Source organism: Mixophyes fleayi, chromosome 11 (genome assembly GCF_038048845.1).
Source record: "Mixophyes fleayi isolate aMixFle1 chromosome 11, aMixFle1.hap1, whole genome shotgun sequence".
In the NCBI taxonomy this organism is placed as follows: domain Eukaryota; kingdom Metazoa; phylum Chordata; class Amphibia; order Anura; family Limnodynastidae; genus Mixophyes; species Mixophyes fleayi.
Window position 1 is genome coordinate 77,540,180 of NC_134412.1, and position 22,134 is coordinate 77,562,313.

Below are 22,134 nucleotides of genomic sequence, written 5' to 3' on the forward strand. Positions count from 1 at the left end.
TATTCACTCACGGTCACGATCTCCATAGAGTTTACAGAGTCATGGGGGTAAATGTATGAATCCCTGGATTCTTCATCTCCGGCGTGTTCAGCCTCTTCAGCGCTTAAATTTAAAGCGGCGCTGCATTGTAAAGGGAAGTTTCCCTTTGTATGAATGTATGAATGTATGAATATAAATGTATGAATCCGGAGATTCATACATTTACCCCATGGTCTTTTCAGCAGATGACGGCAATGAACATGTCCTGGTGACTAAATGTAGAGAGTGCTGTAGATGGATAATTCATTTCAGAGTCACAGAAGCTAATGAAATTCATAAGGACATGTGGATAGCTCAGTGGCGGATCCAGGGGGGACGATCGGGGCGATCGCCTCCCCTAGCAGGGGCTTGCTGCCGGCGGCTGCAGACTGTGCAGGTCCGTTCAGCAGTGACAGTGTGCTGCCCGGCTGCTCTGATTGTGTGTGTTTTAAACACAATCAGAGCAGCGGGGCAGCACACTATCACTGCCGAGCGGACCTGCACATACTGTGCAGCCGCCGGCAGCCTTAGAAATTAGAAAGGGGGCGGGGCCTAAATCGCCCCCCCTAAAATCGCCCGGGGTATAGCAAAAGTCTGGATCCGCCCCTGGGATAGCTAGAACAAGGTAGTTTTAATCAGAGCGACAGCAATGAATGGATGAATGAATGAGTGACTGCAATGAATGCAATTAGTGAACCATTCCCAAGAGTAACGCCTACCAGTTAGCAGTGAGATAAAGTATCCTGTCCAGGCAAATATTCTGAAGCAATCGTTTGACAGGTTAAGGAATCCACCTCCATGATCTACTGAGGCTGAAAACCAAGAAACACTTTACGTGTCATAGTACCAATGTGGTTACACAGTGTGTTAACTATAGTACAAATCTTTTGATGTGCATCCCAGAGCCTAACACACATCAGGTAAGAACGACGGTATACTTTGACCAGAGATGTGTTTCAAAGTAGAATCACTGACACCACTTGCTCATTTCATTGTACATGTCAACGGACTTATCCTTAAATACTAAATTCCACAGATCTTTTCAGTAAAACTCAAACTTGAGTCAAGATTACAAAAATTCGAGGGAGCATGTAGGCTTTAACAAATAGTGATATAAAGCAAACTGTCCCCCATTTCCAAACATTCAAAGATCATCAATAGTTAGAGAAGAGCCTTGACCATCCAAGCCCTGATGTTTCCAGATCTTTTCATATTGTGTCCACAGATCAGAAGGAATTATCACAGAGCAAATACCAGATGACAAGTGGTAACTGAATACAAAAAGCAGAATAGTCAGGTACAATGTAAAATAGTAGCATAGTAGCAAAACAAAAAGGACAGTTTTCAGCGCAGGTAATGGGAGTGTGCTGCTGGCAGCCTTATAATGCCACCTGGAACCAATCTCAATGCTGATCAGTGATGCTAAGCATCTGAGTGTCAGGGAAGTTCAGTAATGCTCAGACAGCCGGTTTAAATAGGCTTAGATGTATTGGAATGCTCAATCTGCCAATGTTTCTATCCCAACCTCTGGTCATAATCCTGACAAACCTACAGGAAATTAAGCAGCTTCAAATTTATCTCAAACATCCCAAATCTAAGTGCTGAACAAACTTCGGGATGTAAAAGCATTAATGTGACAGAGTCGATATCAGCGCCAAGATTTTCACATAATTCAACCTTAAATGTGATGCCCATATTAAAAACTACCTATCATTTCACCCAAAATATATCACATTAACAAGAATAGCTCCTCCTGTGGTGCACATCTTCATGGTCCAGCTGAGTTATCCCTTGACAACCCCCTCTAGGAGTTGTCCGTATTCCCAACTTCTTCACTTGATTTTTATTGGCTGCTCCATCTGGAATACAATAATAAACGGGGATCAAATGGAAATAATTGTGAGAGTTTACCTGAAAGGCAAGGAGTAAAATGTATAATGGGACACTTGCTTTGTTGGAAGAGTCAACAAGTTCTCTGTAGCAAGCTAAGTACTTAAAGGACTCACTGTGCTAGTTTATGTTGTACCCTAATGCAGTAATTTGCAGATACAGCAATGTGAGTGGATAAAGAATGACCTAAGTTGTATGTTTGTTTTACACAGGTCCTACATTCCGATGCCTCGTACTGCAGGACTCTACTAGATGACAACAGCTCCTCTGCTCTCATAATCCTGGGTTTTGTTATGATGTCTCCTCTCATTGTGCTGGCAATGGCTGTATACTGCGGTCTTGCCCGACGCATGCGTCTCTTCATGCTCTTTCAGCCATACACCAGAGCCCTCTACAAGGGGGTCCGATGGAGGTGGTACGAGGAGGGAGGGCTGTGCAGCTGTGTCAGAGAATGGAACAGTCATGTCAAAGCTTGGGTATAATGACTTGTATAAGACTGCAGCCAGCAATCTGTATTTGATGTCCATATAAACGCTCTATGGAAGCTGAAAGAGCTACAGCCTCAGTGAATAGAGCATCACCCTGAAATCGAGTCTATTGGAATCTGCATTGGTACATTGGAAAAACAGTTTAATTTGCTGGGAAAAAAAAACAGCCTCGCCTCCATAGTAAACTGAAATATTGTCATGCCCATATATTGTTGTACAATATATAATTGAGAATATGCTTATTTATTTTATAATATGACCGACTCGTGAGAGAACTGTATGTAGATATAATCATTTACACCTAAAGACCACTTAATTGCAGTGGAGCTATTTTGGCCAGCTGCTGCAGCTGAACTACACAACCCATGATCCTCAACCAGGATCTGCTGAGCATCAAAGTAAATGTAGTTAAGTGTTAAACTCTATGGGGTATATTTGCTAAACTGCGGGTCTGAAAAAGTGGAGATGTTGCCTATAGCAACCAATCAGATTCCAGTTATCATTTATTCACTACATTCTACAAAATAACAGCTAGAATCTGATTGGTTGCTAGAGGCAACATCTCCACTTTTTCAAACCCGCAGTTTAGTAAATATACCCCTATGTATCCATGATGTATAAAATACATTCTTTTGATTTAAGAATTATATTATATATATTAAATATTACCTATACTGTCATTAGTCACTTACAGTGGTAGATTCAGCGGTGGTTAATACAAGATTTCTATGTTTGTATAGTGTTTTAAATATACAGTGTGTTAAATTTTAGCTTGTAGTAAAAGCACATAGAAGTAGCACATATCTGCCATGAAATATTATATTAATGTGAAATTAGCACTGAAAATGGTAAACTAGCAATTCATTTCACCCAGCAGAGATTCGCTAGCACAAGTCTATACACAAATGTGAAAAATTAATGTTATCGCTAATCTCAGAAGCTTCACGCACTCGAGGCCCAGTGTTATAATCCAACCATACATATTGCATGTCCACATATTACAACACAAATACCAGCTACCCCTGGAAGTCAGCACCCCTCTCCAATTAGTGAGCGCTAACTGTACCAGATTGAAATTATAAGTATAATATATTAACTTAAAAACATTATATATAAGAAAATACACTTATACATTGCAGCGAGATATGCTGTATATCTACTGGTGAGATGATAACTGCACACTGCTACTAGTAGGCAGTTGCTGGTGGCAGATTTGATCAATTTAAAACACCAGCAAAAGTATGCACAAAGTATAGGACATTATAGAACAGTGTCAGTTATATCTATACTTATATTTGTAATACTAGATTGTAAGCTTGCGAGCAGGGACTTCTCACCTCTTTGTCTGTTTTACCCAGTTTGTTTATTAGTTTACTGTGTTTGCCCCCGATTTTGTAAAGCACTACAGAATATGTTGGCGCTATATAAATAAATGATGATGATATATATATATATATATATATAGATCATCATCATTTATTTAGATAGTGCCACTAATTCCGCAGAGCTGTAAAGAGAACTCATTCACATCAGCCCCTGCTCTGTTGGGGCTTACAGTCTAAATTCCCTAATATAGACACACACTAGGGTCAATTTTGATAGCAGCCAATTGACCTACTAGTATGTTTTTGGAGTGTGGGAGGAAACCCACACAAACACGGGGAGAACATACAAACTCCACACATATAAGGCCATGGTCAGGAATCAAACTCATGACCCCAGTGCTGTGAGGCAGAAGTGCTAACCACTGAGCCACTGTGCTGCCCATAGATATATATACATATATATCAATTTAATGACGGCTCCCTTTTCATTCATGGAAACACCTTGAAATGAACTAGCAAGTTATTTACACCTAGGAAAAGTGTTTACAGTAGAGCTATAAATACTTACTATTTCAATGCATGGACCTCTATCAGAAATATAACAGGTCAATGTTATCGCAGAGAGGTATCTGTTTGTATCCATGAACATTGAATATCAACGAGCAGATACAATAGTACAAAAATAGACTGAGATGACAAGATGTCAGTTCCAGCTTCTTCACAGCTTTATGCTTCAAAAGGTAAAAACCTAGACAAAAAATGCATCATCACCTATATGTCATGAATTAAATCAAACGTTGGTTTTGACTCAGTTGTCACAGTGACACATTAGCAATTGAGTTTAAAGGTGACTTCCTCAATAATTCTGTTTCGGTTTGCAGGCGTCCTAATTAAAAGTTTTAAATGCATAAATTTAAATATACAATGATAGCTTAATACTTAAGCCCCTACAATTTGCTGGCTAGGCAGAGTTCATGACATACTTGCCAACTCTCCCGGAATGTCCGGGAGACTCCCGCATTTTGCGAGTGTCTCCCGGGCGAGTGTGGCAATCTCCCGAATTCTGCCCACTTCCTAGTGAAGTGGGCAGAATTAGATCCCAAACGCCGCGATTCCCGGTGAATCGCAGCGTTTAGCCCCGGCCCCCGCTGTCAAATGACGCGATTTGTGTCATTACATCATGGGGCGGGGCCAAAATGACGCGATTTTGGCGCCCCGCCCCTCGCACACCCACCTGCTACAGAGAGTCTCCCGGACACCAACTTAAAAAAGTTGGTAAGTATGGCTCATGATCAAAATAAAATAAAAGCAAAATAGGCTGGTCTTCTTTCTACTTGACTAGACAGGAATGAGGGGAGCACTGATCCAACAAGGTGGTATAAAGTTATAGCTCTAGTAAATGATATCTTCATTTTTGTTAATGCATATTTTGTATTTGTACTAATTGCTACTAGTTGCATGTCAGGTCCACTAGAGGGAGACAAACTGCTCGACGAAAAAAGAACACCTGAGGGTATCAGATCTGTGGGCGCCACTTGTGTCGTGTCGCGTCGCAGGTGTGTACAGGAATGAGGTCTATTATCCAGAAACCAGGTATCTGCAAAGTCGACACACAGACATGTTCCCCAAATACCTTCTCCTACAGTCACTGCTATAGGTAAAGAAAGAGCAATGCCACAGGCTGTGTGGGGAGAGGTAGGATTATCTTTAAATGTGTTTTACTTGATTGTGAGCGTTATGCTTCAAAACAAGGAAATCCCTGGAGGATTCTGGGTAACTGTTACATACGTCTACACAGATCTCAATTTATTTCTGTAAAGGCTATTACTGCCTATTACAAACCTATTTGAATATAGTATGTGCTACAATAATGACACCAAAATACTACAAAACTAGTTTTAATCTTGAGGTCGGGTCACTTTTGGACTACAATAAGGGGCAGATTCAGTTTGACAGCTCCGTAACAGTCCGTGGAGACACAACACCTCAGTGTTTAGACCATACTTGCCAACTTTTCCTCGTTGGATTCAGGGAGATTCTGGGGGAGGTGGGCTTGATGGATCGCATTATTTTGGCCCCGATAACGAGATATTTGCGCCACTTATTTATTGCGGGGCGAGAACCGAGAGGTTGCCCTGAAATGCGGGAGTCTCCCGGAAATTCCGGGAGAGTAGGCAACTATGCGTTAAAGAAAAGCAGTTAATGAATCGCTAGAGACTGAAGAGTCTTTTACATTTCTGTCTCCATTACTGAAGTCATGTTTTCTTACCTGTCAGTCTTTGATTAAATCTTGGTCCCCATGAAAATGGCCACCTTCATAGGCATCAATACATAGGACCCAATTTCTGAACTGTGTCATCATGCCACAGATGGCGAAGCCAACCACGTCTTGTACTGGCTCAGCATCAGGGAGAATGCCAGACTCTTCAGGGAGTGAGGGAGATCACCCCTAGTTCAGGGAGTCTCCCTGACATTCAGGGAGAGTTGGCAAGTATGCTTTAGACTCAAATCATCGCTCATTTTCCCTTAGAGATGCAAGAAAAAATGAACAGTGATTTCTTACCGTATTGACTGGTAATATGAGCATCCAGACATAGAGGCCAATTAAATCCGCCCCTCAGAGACAAATTTAGCAATGATATTACAATAGCTATACCACATCCTACAATACATGGAATTTAATAGAGTTATTCAGTTAGGTCATCAGACACATAAATTCATATCTACTGCTAATCTAAACATACACTGACATATTTACTATGTATGTACCCCTTTGTATATGTACATCACTGTCTTTGTTTATCCATGTATGAATTTTGCCTGCAGAAAACATCATTCCGCAAACAAACTGCCAAAACCTTCAAAACATCCGGTGGAGAATATTTATTTTTAATTTATATAATTCCACTTTTATAACGAAGATTGGCCTTGGGAACTTATTGTGTTTACATAATTACTTTCTAAATGTGGAATATATATTCTTTTTTAAAACGAATGTTTATTATTATTGCTGGACTTAAGAAACTGTAATGACTAAAGAAGAAAAATGGCAATATTACATTAACGGCTAGGGACTCACCTACAGGAGATGCCTTGACGTTGGCAGGTGAACTTATTCCCAATATAGCTATAATGTGCACAAAATTCTCCTTTAGGTACATGCTGACACATAGTGATTTATGTATTGTTTGTTTTTCAGTGCCTGACAACATTTTTCTTTTGTTTGCACAATATTACATTAATACCTACTGGGAATATTGGGGGTTCTCTCAGAATCAGTACAGAGAATGGATGTTCTATAGAAAAATGCTTCAGCGTTTTTATATTTAAATCAAGCATGCATTGAGCATTAAATACAGTAGGTCTATGCTTTAGGGTCAGTGGTAGACTGTAGACGGTCACGTTGTGGACCACGATCCTCGGGTGGTATGCCATGTTCATATGAGTCAGTTTGCCTTGGTGAGCCATTCATACTCCATGTTTTATTGCGATATTAACTAAACCACGCCCCCTTGTTATTCATTAGCATAAGAAGAGGCGGACGTGGAGGGAGAACGATATAATGTTATGGAGTATAAATTAGGACAATCCTGAAGACAAGTTAGGACAACATTTCCATTTCTCCTCTTGTATAGAGTATCCCTTATATTCTGCTCACTGGCAGATAAAGCTAGAGAATGTTCTGTGTAAAAGAGGCGGGGCAGTAAGATGTGGGGCGGGGCTGGACGCAAAAAGGATTGTGTGCCTACAGGCTCCATATAGTACATTCAGCCCTGGTTGAAATATTACCCATGAAACACCATTGGCTCATTAACATTTTGAGTTTGCTTCACTGTTTTGAGAAAATCCCAAAAATTTGGTATACAGACTACAGAGCAACCAGTGTGCGTACCAGGTAGTGCCTGCATATTTTAATTAATGGTAGGAGTGCTTTGATGGCAAATGTAAACGTAAGTGTCAGTGATATCAGCGATGGGGCTAGATTTACTAAACTGTGGGTTTGAAAAAGTGGAGATGTTGCCTATAGCAACCAATCAGATTCTAGCTGTCATTTTGTAGAAGGTACTAAATAAATGACATCCAGAATCTGATTGGTTGCTATAGGCAACATCTCCACTTTTTCAAACCCGCAGTTTAGTAAATATACCCCATAGACTCATTCATAACAGCACCTATAGTGGTGAAATATGATAAACAAGAATCCACAATTGCTATTCCATATCAACTCTCAGACAGTTGAGCACCCTTGTTTTATATGGCAATTCTGTGACATGATGGCTTCTGGCAGCAGGGATTTGAATGGGACCTTTGTAAGGTTTGTTAGTTAAAATACATTGACAATAAGGGTCATTTAGGAACTCCGAAACCTATGAACTCGCAATATATGTAAAGTTCCCAAAGTGACATTGTCATATATAGTGCTTCATCCCACGTTTCAGGGTGTCCGTCCACTTCATGGACTTTGGGAACATCCATGTAGTATAAATCCGTGCCTGGTTTTGCAGGTTGAAGATACTCCGAAAAATTTGATAGGTTAGAACATCAAAATGTCACATCAATCTCCAACCTGAAATTCATATGCTTTACCTAAAATAGTACACACTTGTGCAAATCTAGGAGCACAATGTCACAAAAGAGCATTTGAACTGCAGATTTACACTGTTCCGATGTTCATTCACAATTGCCAATAGATCATTCCATTTCTGAAGGAAATAGATGCTCTCTACCTTTGTAGGATGAGACTCTGTTTGATAAGCACAGATTTCTTGAAAAATCACAGCAATTTTAATAGATTATAATGCAATATATAGCATGTGGATTTATCAATCTATAATATAATATCAGTAAAAGTCTCCTCTGTGCTAAGTGGATACACTGTGATACAGGTATTAAAATGATGTTGTGCCCTGCCTGGAAAAAGGCCACGTTACAATGGCTACATGTATATATACACAATGTATCTGCTCTCTATGAATATTCTGTATTTAATGTAAGGTAATAAAGTATAATTAGAATCACCCATGCTGCTATCTTTTGGTATCTAGTTGGATATGGTTATTCTCCTATTAATACATACCTCCCAACTGTCCCCAATTGGGGACAGACAGTCCTGATTTGAGGGGACTGTCCGGCTGTCCAAACAGTCAGCATGTTTGTCCTGACTCCCACTTTGGGAAGCGCTAGTCATTCCCCGGGGAGCGTGACACAAATGACACAATATATATATTTATATATATATATATATATATATATACATACACACACACACACAGTATATATATCAGTCACCAAAGTGGTGGTATGGAAAATGTAAGTGAATGTAATTTGATAGCTTTACAATGAAAGCAGTAGGTGAAGTGTTGATATGGCGTACCACCGTATACACCCCCACTTCGACCACACACACATATATATATATTCATCACATGTCTATTACAACATTATAGAATACATTATAAACATTATAAAATAACACTGTGTAACAGTGTATATTGTAACTATAAAGTGGGTGCAGATGTCCTGGAAGAAATTATTTACAGAAACAGATTTGCCTTAAGAATTGCAGGCATTCATGAATATAGTAATGAAAATGTGCCCTATTTAGGGGCTAAACCCAGGTTACTAATTATGCAATGCTCTGCAAAAAAAAAATGTGAGTATGTAGATGTCAGGGCAATGTTCTGCAGATATCTAGGGGTAAATGTATCAAGCTGTGGGTTTGAAAAAGTGGAGATGTTGCCTATTGCAACCAATCAGATTCTAGTTATCATTATTTAGTACATTCTACAAAATGACAGCTAGAGTCTGATTGGTTGCTATAAGCAACATCTCCACTCTTTCAAACCCGCAGCTTTTTGCAGACTTTCCGAATAAAACAGAACATAGAGGCAACTGGTCTTAATAACACAAAAGAGCATGCTGTTTGGGGTCAGGAAAGTATTCTTGTATATTTAAAAGATAAATTGAACTATGAACTATAAGGGCTGTTATCTTTCACTGGATTAACCTGGAATTCAGAGGATGAAAATCTGAACCTGATGGGCAGATGCCTTTTTTCTTTTCAAATTAATTAACTATATAAATTAATGGATACCGTTCCTGCAAGCAAATAAAAATATGTGCATTCCTGTCCATATTTAATTTACGCTGCAAACACACAAACAAAATGACCATTTGTCTATGTTACTCTTTCTAATTCAGAAATGTACAATAATGTTCATCTTTCTTAAGCTCTGGATTAGCAGAACAAATTCTTTCAACTAGTCTCCGAGTCAACACTTTTATGTCGGTTGCTTCTTTGCTTGTTTTCCTTCTCCCCCAAAGAAAGCAGAAATCTCACTTTTCTCAAAGTAATCCCGCTTGGGTGAAGTGTCAGGGTCAGCTCTGGAGGACGGGAATGTAATACAAATGATGGTGAACACCTGGGAAAGACAATTTACTGCTGGTGCTCGTGTGTGCCAGAAGAACCTCCACAAATCTTTCAGTAATAGGGCCTGATTCATTAAAGATTGTGTAATTGTTCTCCTGTACAAAACCATGTTACAATGCAAGGGGTGCAAATTAGTTTATTATTTTGCACATAAAATAAATACTGGCTGTTTTTAAATGTCGCACACAAATACTTGATAGCTTTATTTTTACACTGAAATTTAAAGTTGATCTAGGACATGTCCTACCCCAACTATAAATCTGTCCCCACATTTTTAAATTTACCTCCCCCTCCAATGCAAGATGGTTTTGCCCAGGTACAAAGTTACTCATTTTGTTTGCTTTACTTTCCTTAATGAATCAGGCCCACAGTGTGTAAAGGAAATCACAAGATGCATACAGAGGACCCCATTCACAGCTATGAGCAAATCCAGCTACAGCGTTACACCTGGATAAACCATGCAGTGATGCAGTGATGCAGGGATGGGGGTTGAAATGCATTTTCTTCTTATGCAGGGAAAATACTTCTCGCTTCTACACCATACTTGCCAACTCTCCCTGAATGTCAGGGAGACTCCCTGAAATAGGGGTGATCTCCCTCACTCCCTGAAGAGTCTGGCATTCTCCCTGATGCTGAGCCAGTACAAGACGTGGTTGGCTTCGCCATCTGTGGCATGGTTCAGAAATTGTGTCCTATGTCCATGTATTGATGCCTATGGAGGTGGCCATTTTCATGGAGACCCTAGATTTAATCAAAGACTGACAGGTAAGAAAACATGACTTCAGTAATGGAGACAGAAATGTAAAAGACACTTTAGTCTCTAGAGATTCATTAGCTGCTTTTCTTTAACGCATAGTTGCCTACTCTCCCGGAATGTCCGGGAGACTCCTGCATTCCTGGGAGACCTCCCGGGCTCCGGGGAGAGCAGGGCAACCTCCCGGTTCTCGCCCCCGCAATAGATAAGTGGTGGGGGGCGGGCTTAATGATGCATATATTGCGTCATCTTAGCCCGACAAAATGATGCGTTATGCATAGCAAAAACAATTTAGGGTGCACCAATTTTATTTTTATTTTAAATGTCTCTACACACATAACTATTTTGTGGGCTAATCCAATAATTATAAGCATGTAACCTATCAATTCACTGGGAACTAGTTATATCACTGATGCCTGAGACATAAAGTGGTTTATACCTCAGTGACGTTACCAGTTCCTAATGAATTTATAGGCGACATCCTCGTAAATAATGTTTGTGCCCACGTTAGCCGAAAGTGCAGCTTACTAAATAGTCTGAATACATCAAGCATCATTGTGGGCTGACAACAAGTGTAATCTGGATATTTGCTTTTAAACATAGGCACATTATGTGACAACGGAGCTACCATACTGGGTAGAGGTTTAGTTCATAATGGAAATAACATGAGAAGCAGCTGGAGCAACGCAATGAAACTGCAATTTGTGTGGAAGAAATTGTTCCTGCACAATATTTAATTATCAATTTGTGTACCAAGTACCGAGGGGCTGGCTGACAAATTTTATCCCAGGCGCGAGATCTGGCTAAATAGTCTATGAGGAACATTTTAAAAGTAATAAAAATGCAGGTAAAAAAAACTTGCAGATGCCCCCCCAGCCCAGCCAGCCCCTGCATGTGCCAATGATTAGATATCTGCAAACAAATATTTTTATGGTGTGCCAGGAGATACTGGCGCTTGTAAAACATGCGCCATTAATTCAGATGAAGGAACATCCATAGGAGTAGTTTTATTCCAAAACAGCCAAAGACTACAGTATTTCAGCAACATTACATATAATTGATAGCATTAAACTACAAGAGGAGTTCTGCAATTAGCCTGCACCAGTCATTATATGGGTGAAGCTGACTGATTCTGCACCCATGGATGGTGCTAGGATGTCTGGTGCTCCCCCTGCAAAAAATAAATTTGTGCAGTGATGCCCGTAATATGTTTTTAAAAACGGCAAGTGGCCGATTAAAAAAAACTATGTAAAAAGATGGATGAGTCTGCAGCCAGCATAGAGCATTGGCAATGCTGAATGGCAAGGTAGTACTGGAACCTTGAGCCTTAATTCCAACCAGGACGGTCTGAGATTGTCTGCACAATTTATTCTTGTTTAGTTCATTGGTCCAAAGACATAGTGGTAGATTTATAGGCGTTTGACTACATTGAGTGGTTATTTATGCCTATGTGTTAGGGACTTTGTAATTTCTTGGTGCTATATCAATAAAGAAGATTATTAATAATAATAATAATAATAATAATAATAATATTACTGTTTACATTTCAGGGCTCTTTTATATTCTCAAATTGTTGTCAGACGGCAGTTTGTGGGTGCAGTAGTACAACCCATGTCTAGCATACTGACCAAGCAATGAAATAAAATGGAAAAAAAAAAAAGATGTCAGCAGTTTTGACAACTGTCATAACGACAGGATAAGAAAATGTGATTCCTTCAGTGACATAATTCAGTATGCAATTTAACATGTGGTAATGTTTTAATTGGTGACTTCATCAATTTATTACGGATGCGCAACAGTTGAGTATAAATTCAACTTTAATTATCAAATATCTTTCTGTTGAGTTTAATTTCAACATTTGAAGATTTTAGCCAGATTTTTTTTCTTGCAAAACAATGGAATTGAAACCTGTAAATGTAATTAACAAAAATATGTTTTGAAGTTTACAAACACATTCTATAATTTGTGAGGCCATAAGTCAATGTTCTTAGAATTAAACCCCTAGAACCAGCTAACGGTGGTCTTCACCTCTATCTGACCCCTTTCCCAAGCAGCGGCAGATGCTCACCGATACTCGATTGCCCCAGGTCTTAAGCACGTATTAGGAGTAGATGTTACATTCCAGAATTGACTGTGGCATGAGGAATGTAAATCTGGGAGTGTTGTGCATGGTGAACGGAACTCCAGGTACTGATAGCTAGACCAGGCAATAGAATGTCATTCACCAGTTTTAGAATGATTGTCAGAGTGAGAGAAGTCCGAGTGCAGAGCTGAGGCCTAGGTGGCTGTAATCCTGGAATAGACAGTATCAAGGGCAGGTTGCGGTCTCCGAGTAGTTATATCCAAGCAAATGGTCAGGGCAGGCTGCAGTCAAAGATTGGTCAATATCCAAAGGAAATGGTCAGGGCAGGTTGAGGTCAAAGAGTGGTTAATATCCAAAGGAAATGGTCAGGGCAGGCTGCAGTCAGAGTGGTCAATTATCCAAAGGAAATATTCAGGGCAGGCTGCAGTCAAAGAGTGGTCAATATCCAAAGGAAATGGCCAGGGCAGTCTGCAGTCAAAGACTGATCAATATGCAAAGGAAATGGTCAGGGCAGGCTGCCATGAAAGAGTAGCCAAAATCCAGAAATTGGGGTCAGAATCCGGAACAAGAAAAGCACAGAATCAGCAGGTTTTTCAGAAACATGATAGCTGAGCCTATAATCGGCACCTGTAGCTATTTGCACTTAAAAGTGCAGGGAGCCAGTCAAAAGGCTCCTAGCAAGCTAAGTCCCTTTAAGCCTTTTAGCTACATTCCATTGGGCTGCACTGCCTATCCGGCTGTTCGGAGGCACGAGCAGCTGGGAACAACAGCATTGTGGTGGCACTCATCTGTGCCCACCGACCCTAACAGATAGCATAATAAAATCAGCAGCAAAAAAATAGTGATCAGAGTGATTCCTGCAAATTAAACACAATGAAGAATTCTACAATAACTGCAAAACACTGGTAAAAATCTGCTAGCAAACGTGTTTTCAGTAACATTTTTACAGTATAAATATTTATACATAAGGCTGATACAATCAGAATTTCTCTGTAACACAAAGCTGATATGCTTGAGAAGGCAAGATTGTGGCAAAAGATTAGTTTTAAAGTTGAAGACTCTGATTAAAACCATGTGGCTATATAATGAGCTTAATCCAGTTTAATCTGTGCCTGGTTTTTTAAATTAATGTTTTATAGCTGCAAGGAACCTTGAAGGTATTGTAAGACATTTCAGATGCTAGTAATGTTAGTTGCACACCCAACATCTATGCACGTTTCATCTACCGTGTACTCTCACCCATTTATGTACCAACATAAATGCATACACTTGCACAATGATCAGGAAGAGTCTGGAATGGCTCTATGACCCATTTATGAGCAGACAGTGTGTACATCACATGCACTGGGGGTACAAAAGGTCAAATTCATGTAAAAGCACTGCCAACATGTGTTCGTGCGGCTGATACATACAACAACTCAGAGCTGCTCTGCTAAGGTCCACATTTAGTATTTTCCATTCTGCCCCATATACACTATTGCTATAGCTCTGTGCGGTCCATGCCCCCACAGAATCAGTTACAGAATCAGTACATTGAAATAATTTAGAACTAATTCAGCTTTGTCCGCATGTTAGTAATAATAGGCACATGGTAAATTGTTAATATACAAAATAAAAATAAAATAAAAACAATGACATGTAAAGTGAGCAGAGTACCGCCACTACCCCATTTAGATTCAGGCCTGGTTCTGCTGACATAGGAATGCCTTTAAATATGTGTAACCTGAAGTTCATTATAATATCCTGTCCACAAAAAAAAGAAATATTTTTGTATTTGTGCACAGGATCAGGTGTATTATTAATGAATCCTTATGAAAAACTGTACAGCAAATAATTGCTCATCCCACATGCAACGCCAATTTTGTTGCAACTGTGTCAGTATAAGCACAGGTCATCGCACAACGGAATGACCCCACATGTGACTATTCCTTGTTGATCAAGTTATTACCATCCAGGAAATTATTCCTTAGATTTAATTTCTGGAACCTTGGAAGAAATCAGAAAGGCTCATTTCAAAGAAGGGAAAATGAGTAAGTGCTTAGACCTCAGTTTTCCGTCCTTGCATCCTGTGCCCAGGGGACGGGCACCATAAAAAACGAGTTACGTTGATGAAGTGAGCTCGGCATTGGACGAAGGAAATCGATAAACGTCTCAAGAAAGTTGCATTAAATTGTGATAGTCATCTGGTTGTAAATTCTCTTCAAAACTGACATCTCCTAATACAGGTAGGTAATGTATTCCACAGGGCATACAGAATGCTTCGTATAAGCTGCATGGTTGGGTTCTCAATATCCTTGCATATAACTAGATATGATTGTGTGATTAGAAATTAGACCATTTCATAGAGATCAATGATTCATATGGATGTTATAATATATTTGCATGAGTTTTATGGCAGCACCAGCCCTGAATGAAACGTCTGTGTATATAGGTGTTTAATGAGAAAGGGCCTGGATGCTATTGAAATTATTAGGGGCACAAAGATTGAAATTGGAAGTACATGCTTATTACAGAGTAACATAGGCAAAGTGCTCTTTGATGTCCTGTGCGATTATATTGAACAGAGCAGGTAAGTGCAGGTCAGGAACCTTCCTGGTTTTCCCCTATGGGAACCCCATGTCTGTATGTGTTACCAATCCTTAGTTACAGTCCCACCCTTTGCCTGTCACAGGAAAATAATTAGAAGCCGAAATTTCAACTGTGTCCCTTCAGGGCAGTAAGTGCTGCCAAAAAGGTGGGCAAGCTAATTTCCTCATGGGGGTGAAGTGCTAGACTGGCACAAGCCCCTTCTCTGTCATGACCCCCCACCCACATTGTCACATGAACCAGTACTGTGCAGAGTGGGTGGTAGATGGGACACACTTCTCAACAGTTCTGACTGTTGAGACGGTGGGACAGTCCCCTAAAACCAGTACGATAATGCCAAAACTGATACAGTTGGGAGGTTGCTTATATATATATATATGAGCATTTTTATGGTAAAAACCCCTTCCGAAAATCTGTTTTTCTAACACGCTGGATCTATGAACTTTGTGTGTTTGACACTATTCTCCACTGCACCATTGTAATCATAACTACTCTGTACTGTTGGAGAATCCCGCTCCTTCCATTATCTTATTCCCCTCTTCACATAAAGACACTGCCCCTGCCACAGGCAGCCTTGTCCTCAGTGACATAATCATGAGTGGGCAGGACACTGCCTCCTACAACACAATCATCTCCTGCTGCTGTGACCATTCTGATGATCTGATTGTTCTACAGGTTGTTCTATCCCTGCCCAAAACGTCCTTTATTTAAATAGCCTTAAAACTAAGTGACTGTCGGCCGCTAGAAAACTACTAAACATGGCAAACCTGAAGCCCTGATATACTTCGTTCCTACAAGCGTATCAGGAGTCTAATACACCATTTTTCACTACCGTGAACATGTAACATTATCAGCAGGCAGGCCCGGCTCTCCCATTAGGCAAGGTTAGGCACTTGCCTAGGGCGCCGGGCTCTGGAGGGCGCCACAGAATTCTAAAAGACTTTAAAACTGTGCGGCGACCGCTGACCATACCTGTCACGGCCGCCGCACAGCATTCAGATGGACGGGGAGGGGGGGAAGAGGCTATTTTGTCACCACCGCCGCCTCTCTGCTCCGTCTCCTCCCCTCCACTTACTAGTGTCAGTGAGCGGAGGGGAGGAGACGGAGCAGAGAGGCGGCGGTGGTGAGACAAGGTAAGGAGAGGAGGGCGGGGGGGGCGCCGCTTTTTTAAAAATGCCTAGGGCGCCGTGGACCCTAGCACCGGCCCTGTCAGCAGGGCAACCATTAAGATGTTACAGGCGCTATAGCTATAAGGGGCCCACACAGATTAGGGATCTGTCTGGGACCCCCTACTTTGAACGCCGTGACTCTGCGTCCTTCCGTGATGTGGAACCTCCCAGCCCCTGGCATCGTCACTGTAGTCTATCAGTGGAATCATTGGGAGGAGGATGTATATTGCAGAACTACAGCAATGGAGATATGTTTTGAAGAAGCACAGGTAGAAGGATGTGTGGTGAAGTGGCACAGAAAGGGCGACGTGTGCACTTCGCAGCTCTCCACTGGGGTGTTATCATGGGAAATGTAGATCAGCACAAACTGGAGTGCCAAAGATGCTATTAAACTATTTTGTGGGAGTTTTATAGTACACATGGGAGTCTGAGGGCATGTGGGACTATTTTGGAGCATGCCTGGGTGGCATGTGATGGTATTATTATGCATGAGTGGAGGGGCATTTTTGGATAAGTGATGAGTATGAGTCATTCAGATGAGCAATTTTCAGGGTATTTTTTCATTCTCAAAATTAGTGGATAGTCGATACATCCAACCTTTTGAAGGTTGGATGTATTTATTATATACTGCATGATCTGTGTTATGTACAGTGTTTACGTATTGCTCAGTTTACATATTTCATGTACTATACATTTTCCAAATAGGCCCCAACATTCCAGGATCCAGGCAAGAAACCAGCAGCAGGTTGTGAAATCTGCAATAACAGGTCGGAGAGAACAGTCCACCAACAGCCTTGTCCTTTAGTCCTCCTAATTTTGCTCCCTAACCTCTCTTGCTCTCTCTCTCTCTCTTTTGCTCTTTTCTCCCCCTCTCCCTTACTGTTTCCACTTACCGCAATCTCCTGTCCATTCACCTACTGTGTTTCTACCTTCATCTTACCACCTCCCTGCCATCTTCACTCCTCCTCATCTTCTCAAAACTTATAGTCTCTCCTCAGACTTTCAGGACAGTAAAAATCAGCCTGAGGCACACACAGCAGAGCCTAGCCATTAATCTTCATGGAAGTTAAAACTTTATTTTCTTACAGCTGCTGTTTGTCAGACAACAACTATTGTTTTCTTTTTGCCCCCGCATGACGGCCACTTCCGCTCCCCTGACGCACTTCAGTAATTGGGGAGGGTGCATTACATAAACTTGCTCCAGGCTTCGTGGCTCTACTCTACACTTCTGCGTACTATGGACAGAGGTGGAGGAGGAGGGGGGCCCTGCTAGATTAATTTGTACTGATGGCAGCCCTGATTACCAAGGGCTTGTTCTGCTATTTGGAAGATGGAAAATCAACTGTAAAAACAACATATAAATTCCATGTGTGCTAAATACAAAACAAAACTATCTTTCTGTAATGTTAACGCTTTTTTTCCACCTTTAAGTGCCTTTGGCCATAGATGAAGTCACAGCTAAACTCTGGAACAAAAATATCTCAGAAAGCTTCAGGGTTTAATTCTCCTATCAGCAGCTTCTCTGTTGTTTATTCTGCAGGGAAAAGAATACAACCCTATTAATTTTGAGAGCTTTTGTCGGTTGCTTGACCTGACAGTGGAAAAAAAAATAGCTTCCATACATCTCTTCTGATGCACTACTCCAGCAGAAACCATTTCAAATTCGGAGAAGATATACTGTCAAATTAAACCCCTCTTGTCCCTACAGGGCTCCTGTGTGAATAAAGAATGTAGGATCATGTTCTAACTGGAGATTACAGAATTGAGGTTGCAGCAGCTGTAATTCGTTCTCCATCTCTTATTAACCCTTTGATTTCCTAGATTCCTGCTTGGATGGTTTTTAATTGCTTAATATTGTATCAAAGCTGTAGCTTGAATGTCAGAGCTCAGTGTCAGCGTATACTGTATATATGGTACCATGGACAGTGTCGATTGCCGCTCAGCATCACTTTGTAAGGTGTAGTATCAAAGAGCAGTATCAAATGCCACAAGGTATTATCGAGAAGCACATGACCATGGTCCTGTAGAGTAACGGATCTGGTAGTATAGCAGTACTGTAGGTACTTATCGAGTAGAAGAAAGGTTCCCTTTATTCTTGATAGCAATGTTGAGTGACTGAGGTAGGCTGGGCTGGGGGGCATGGGGGCAACTTTTCCTTTAAAATATTCCTAATAGGATGATGAGTCTTGACCCACGGGCTAAAATTTGCCAGCCCTCCCCTGCTGAGAAATGTTGGAATCTGCTGAGCACTATTGTTATAATTTGTCCAGGAAGAAAAGCTAAGCTCCCTCCACAGTGACATCACAACTGGCCTATGTTTCAATGTCCGGCCGTACTGTGTCGCTAGGGAGGTCAGTACCACTTTAAGACATTAGTGGGTGCAGCGCAAAAATCCCATTAGTGGGCACCTACACCCCTTTGTAAAACACAAGGGGTAACTTGCAACAGTAGCATAACCTGCATAAGGTTTGTGCAAGTGTTATGAACTTGCCTGTTATGAACTTGCCCTTAGAATTGCCCTCATTCAAGATGGCCGGGACTGTCTCATGAAGATTCCACCTTGGATCTTATTTCCTGTTTGGGCCTAGAAAAGGCACTTTCTGTTTTGAAGCCTTTGCCTGAGTATTGTGTTTGTATCTGAACTAGATGCTTCCACAAAACCATGCTCCCTCTTGTGATTTGGATTGCAATTGCTTGATATTTCTATCAAACCTTTATCTGCCTTGAGACTTTGGATTTCACTTATTGGATACTTGAGATTTATATATATCAAAATAAATCCTGTTTACTACAGAACTACTTGGCTATTGGGTTCCGTTTGTGATACCAGAAGTGTGACAGCAAGAGGCTGTGCAACATTGTTTTGCTTTACTGATACACCACACTTGCCAACTCTCCCGGAATGTCCAGGAGACTCCCGAAATTCGGGTAGGTCTCCCGGGCTCCCGGGAGAGCAGGCAAATATCCCGCATATGGCAACATGCTCCTCAAAATGACGAGATTCGCCCCGCCCCTCCGTGAAAAAACCCGGCATTGTTGTCGCAGGGGGTAGAGCCAAAATAACGCGATTTACAGCATCCTGCCCCTCCAACCACACCCCCCTGCCTGGGATCTCCCGGAATTAGCTTGCCAAAGGTTGGCAAGTATGTGATACACTGGTACATGTGTTGGGGCTGTCAGAATTTGGGGAGGCAGCTTGTCCTAGGTTTACAGTTAGGGCTCACTATTGGGTTTGGTCTTCAGGTGGTGTCAGGCTTTAGAATTAGAATTTGGTTGACTATGAGGTTAGAGAATAAATATAGGTTGAGAAGTTTCAAGTGTCTCTATGACATGGCTGTATGCCCTCTCGCAAAACAAGGAACACCCCTACAAATACCCCCTGTCTGCTATCTCATCTTTGCGCTGCTTTTCAAAAGTAGGCGCCAACTTGTCTCCTATTATCTTTGGCAAAAAACTAGATACAACTGTGCAAACTGAAGCACATTAGACCACTGAAAATGATTTTCTACTGTACATTGGCTGTCCTGCATGTTGTAAATGATGCTCATTGTATTTATATATTTTTATCTAAAATATCATCCATTGTGGTAAGCTCCTGAAATGTTTACGGTGTACAAATGTTTGTGTTCTATATATACACCCTTTAATTTGCCCCTAGTCGGTATTTTATAGGGGATATCCACCATATAAAAACTTTCTGTAAGCCCCTCCCTCGTTAGCGGTTTGCCTTGTGTCGCTTCTTTGCGTCCCGCCATTAGCATTAAACAATACTTACCACCTATTACAGATATCTGCCAATGTTTGGGGGTGGTTGTCTATGCATAGGAACAAATATATCTGATTGAAATAGTCTGAACCCCTTTGTTCACTTTGCAACCCCCACCCCTGTGCAATAAATTGGGCAAATTCAACTTTTCACAATTTAACTTTTTTCCTATTTAAAATCTTAGAGCCGAAAATGAATAATAATATTTTATTTCAGCTGAGATACTAAATCTTAGTATTCACTAATTATTCTTAACCACATCCAGATTTTAAAATACTATTGTTAAATTACTTTGTCGTTTTGTCAAACTTTCAGAGTCAATTTAAAAAAACCTCAGGGACCTATTTTAAATTATGAATCGTGTGCTACAGAACTTTACAAGAGAGAGATTTTCCACTGCGTTGAAGATCGCATAGGAAAATGAGACATTGAAGTGAAAAATGTAACTGGGAGCAATAGAAAATATTTCAAGCATCTATATATTTAGCCTCATGTACCAGTGGTTACCGACTTTTTATTTAATTAAGATTTCATAGATAACACAAGATGAAATAGAAGAGTGGATTTAAATTCGGCAGAAGAGCGTTATGGAGAACAGACTGTGGAAATAATTACATGGGATGTAGACGGACCGCTGTGTTCTAGAGGAATTAATAGAAGAGTTACTTGGGGCTCAAATCTGAACTATTTCAACTGGTTCTGAGCATTTCATTATTTCAGTTTAAATTATGTTGAAGGCACAATTGTTGACCCTATGAGAAAACTCCAGGGGGTAAATGTATCAAGCTGAGAGTTGTAGTTAGTACATTCTACAAAATGACAACTAGAATCTGATTGGTTGCTATAGGCAACATCTCCACTTTTCAAACCCGCCGGAAAACTCCCAGCTTGATACATTTAACCGTAGGAGTGACTTAAATCAAACACGGAATACAATAGGAGATGTGAGTAACTGTGACAAGGTGCTGCAATTATAGAATAGTCTAACTTTTCTAGTAGAATGTACAATATTTTTTCAATATTTACCTCATTAGATCACATTTCCAAGTTACTCATTTTTCAGGCTAAAAAAGCTCTGTAAGCTCCCACCTAATCACCATTTATTTATATAGCGCCACTAATTCCACAGCGCTGTACGGAAAACGCATTCACATCAGTCCCTGGCCCATTGGAGCTTACAGTCTAAATTTCCTAACACAGAGAGAGAGACTAGGGTCTATTTGATAGCAGCCAATTAACCTACTAGTATGTTTTTGGATTGTGAGAGGAAACCGGAGCACCCGGAGGAAACCCACGCAAACACGGGGAGAACATACAAACTCCACACAGATAAGGCCATGGTCGGGAAATGAACTCATGACCTCAGTGCTGTGAGGCAGAAGTGCTAACCACTAAGCCACCATGCTGCACAATCAGAAAATGTGCGCCATCTCTACCCCGTGAATTTAACTAAAACATCCTATAGAATCAGGCATACCGTCCCAGTTATGTCGCACTGTGCTTAGAAAACCCTATAATGCCTGTTTTCAACCCTGCCAGCCCTCTGCAGCAAAATAAACTCCTTCCACAATCTATGCCGTATTGCCATGCTAATCCTTGCACAGAAACATCAACCTGGACAGAGG

General features: G+C 40.8%; 1 protein-coding gene across 1 annotated transcript in view; it reads left to right on the top strand.

Moving 5' to 3' along the window:
* The window catches only part of TMEM278 (transmembrane protein 278), a 104,239-nt gene extending 100,393 nt beyond the window's left edge, over nucleotides 1–3,846 (top strand). Inside the window, exon 2 of the mRNA XM_075189805.1 lies at nucleotides 2,121–3,846. Within this exon, the coding sequence (XP_075045906.1) occupies nucleotides 2,121–2,390 (270 nt within the window). The 3' untranslated portion in view covers nucleotides 2,391–3,846. The remainder of the gene's footprint in view (nucleotides 1–2,120) is intronic.
* Nucleotides 3,847–22,134: the final 18,288 nt, after the last annotated feature.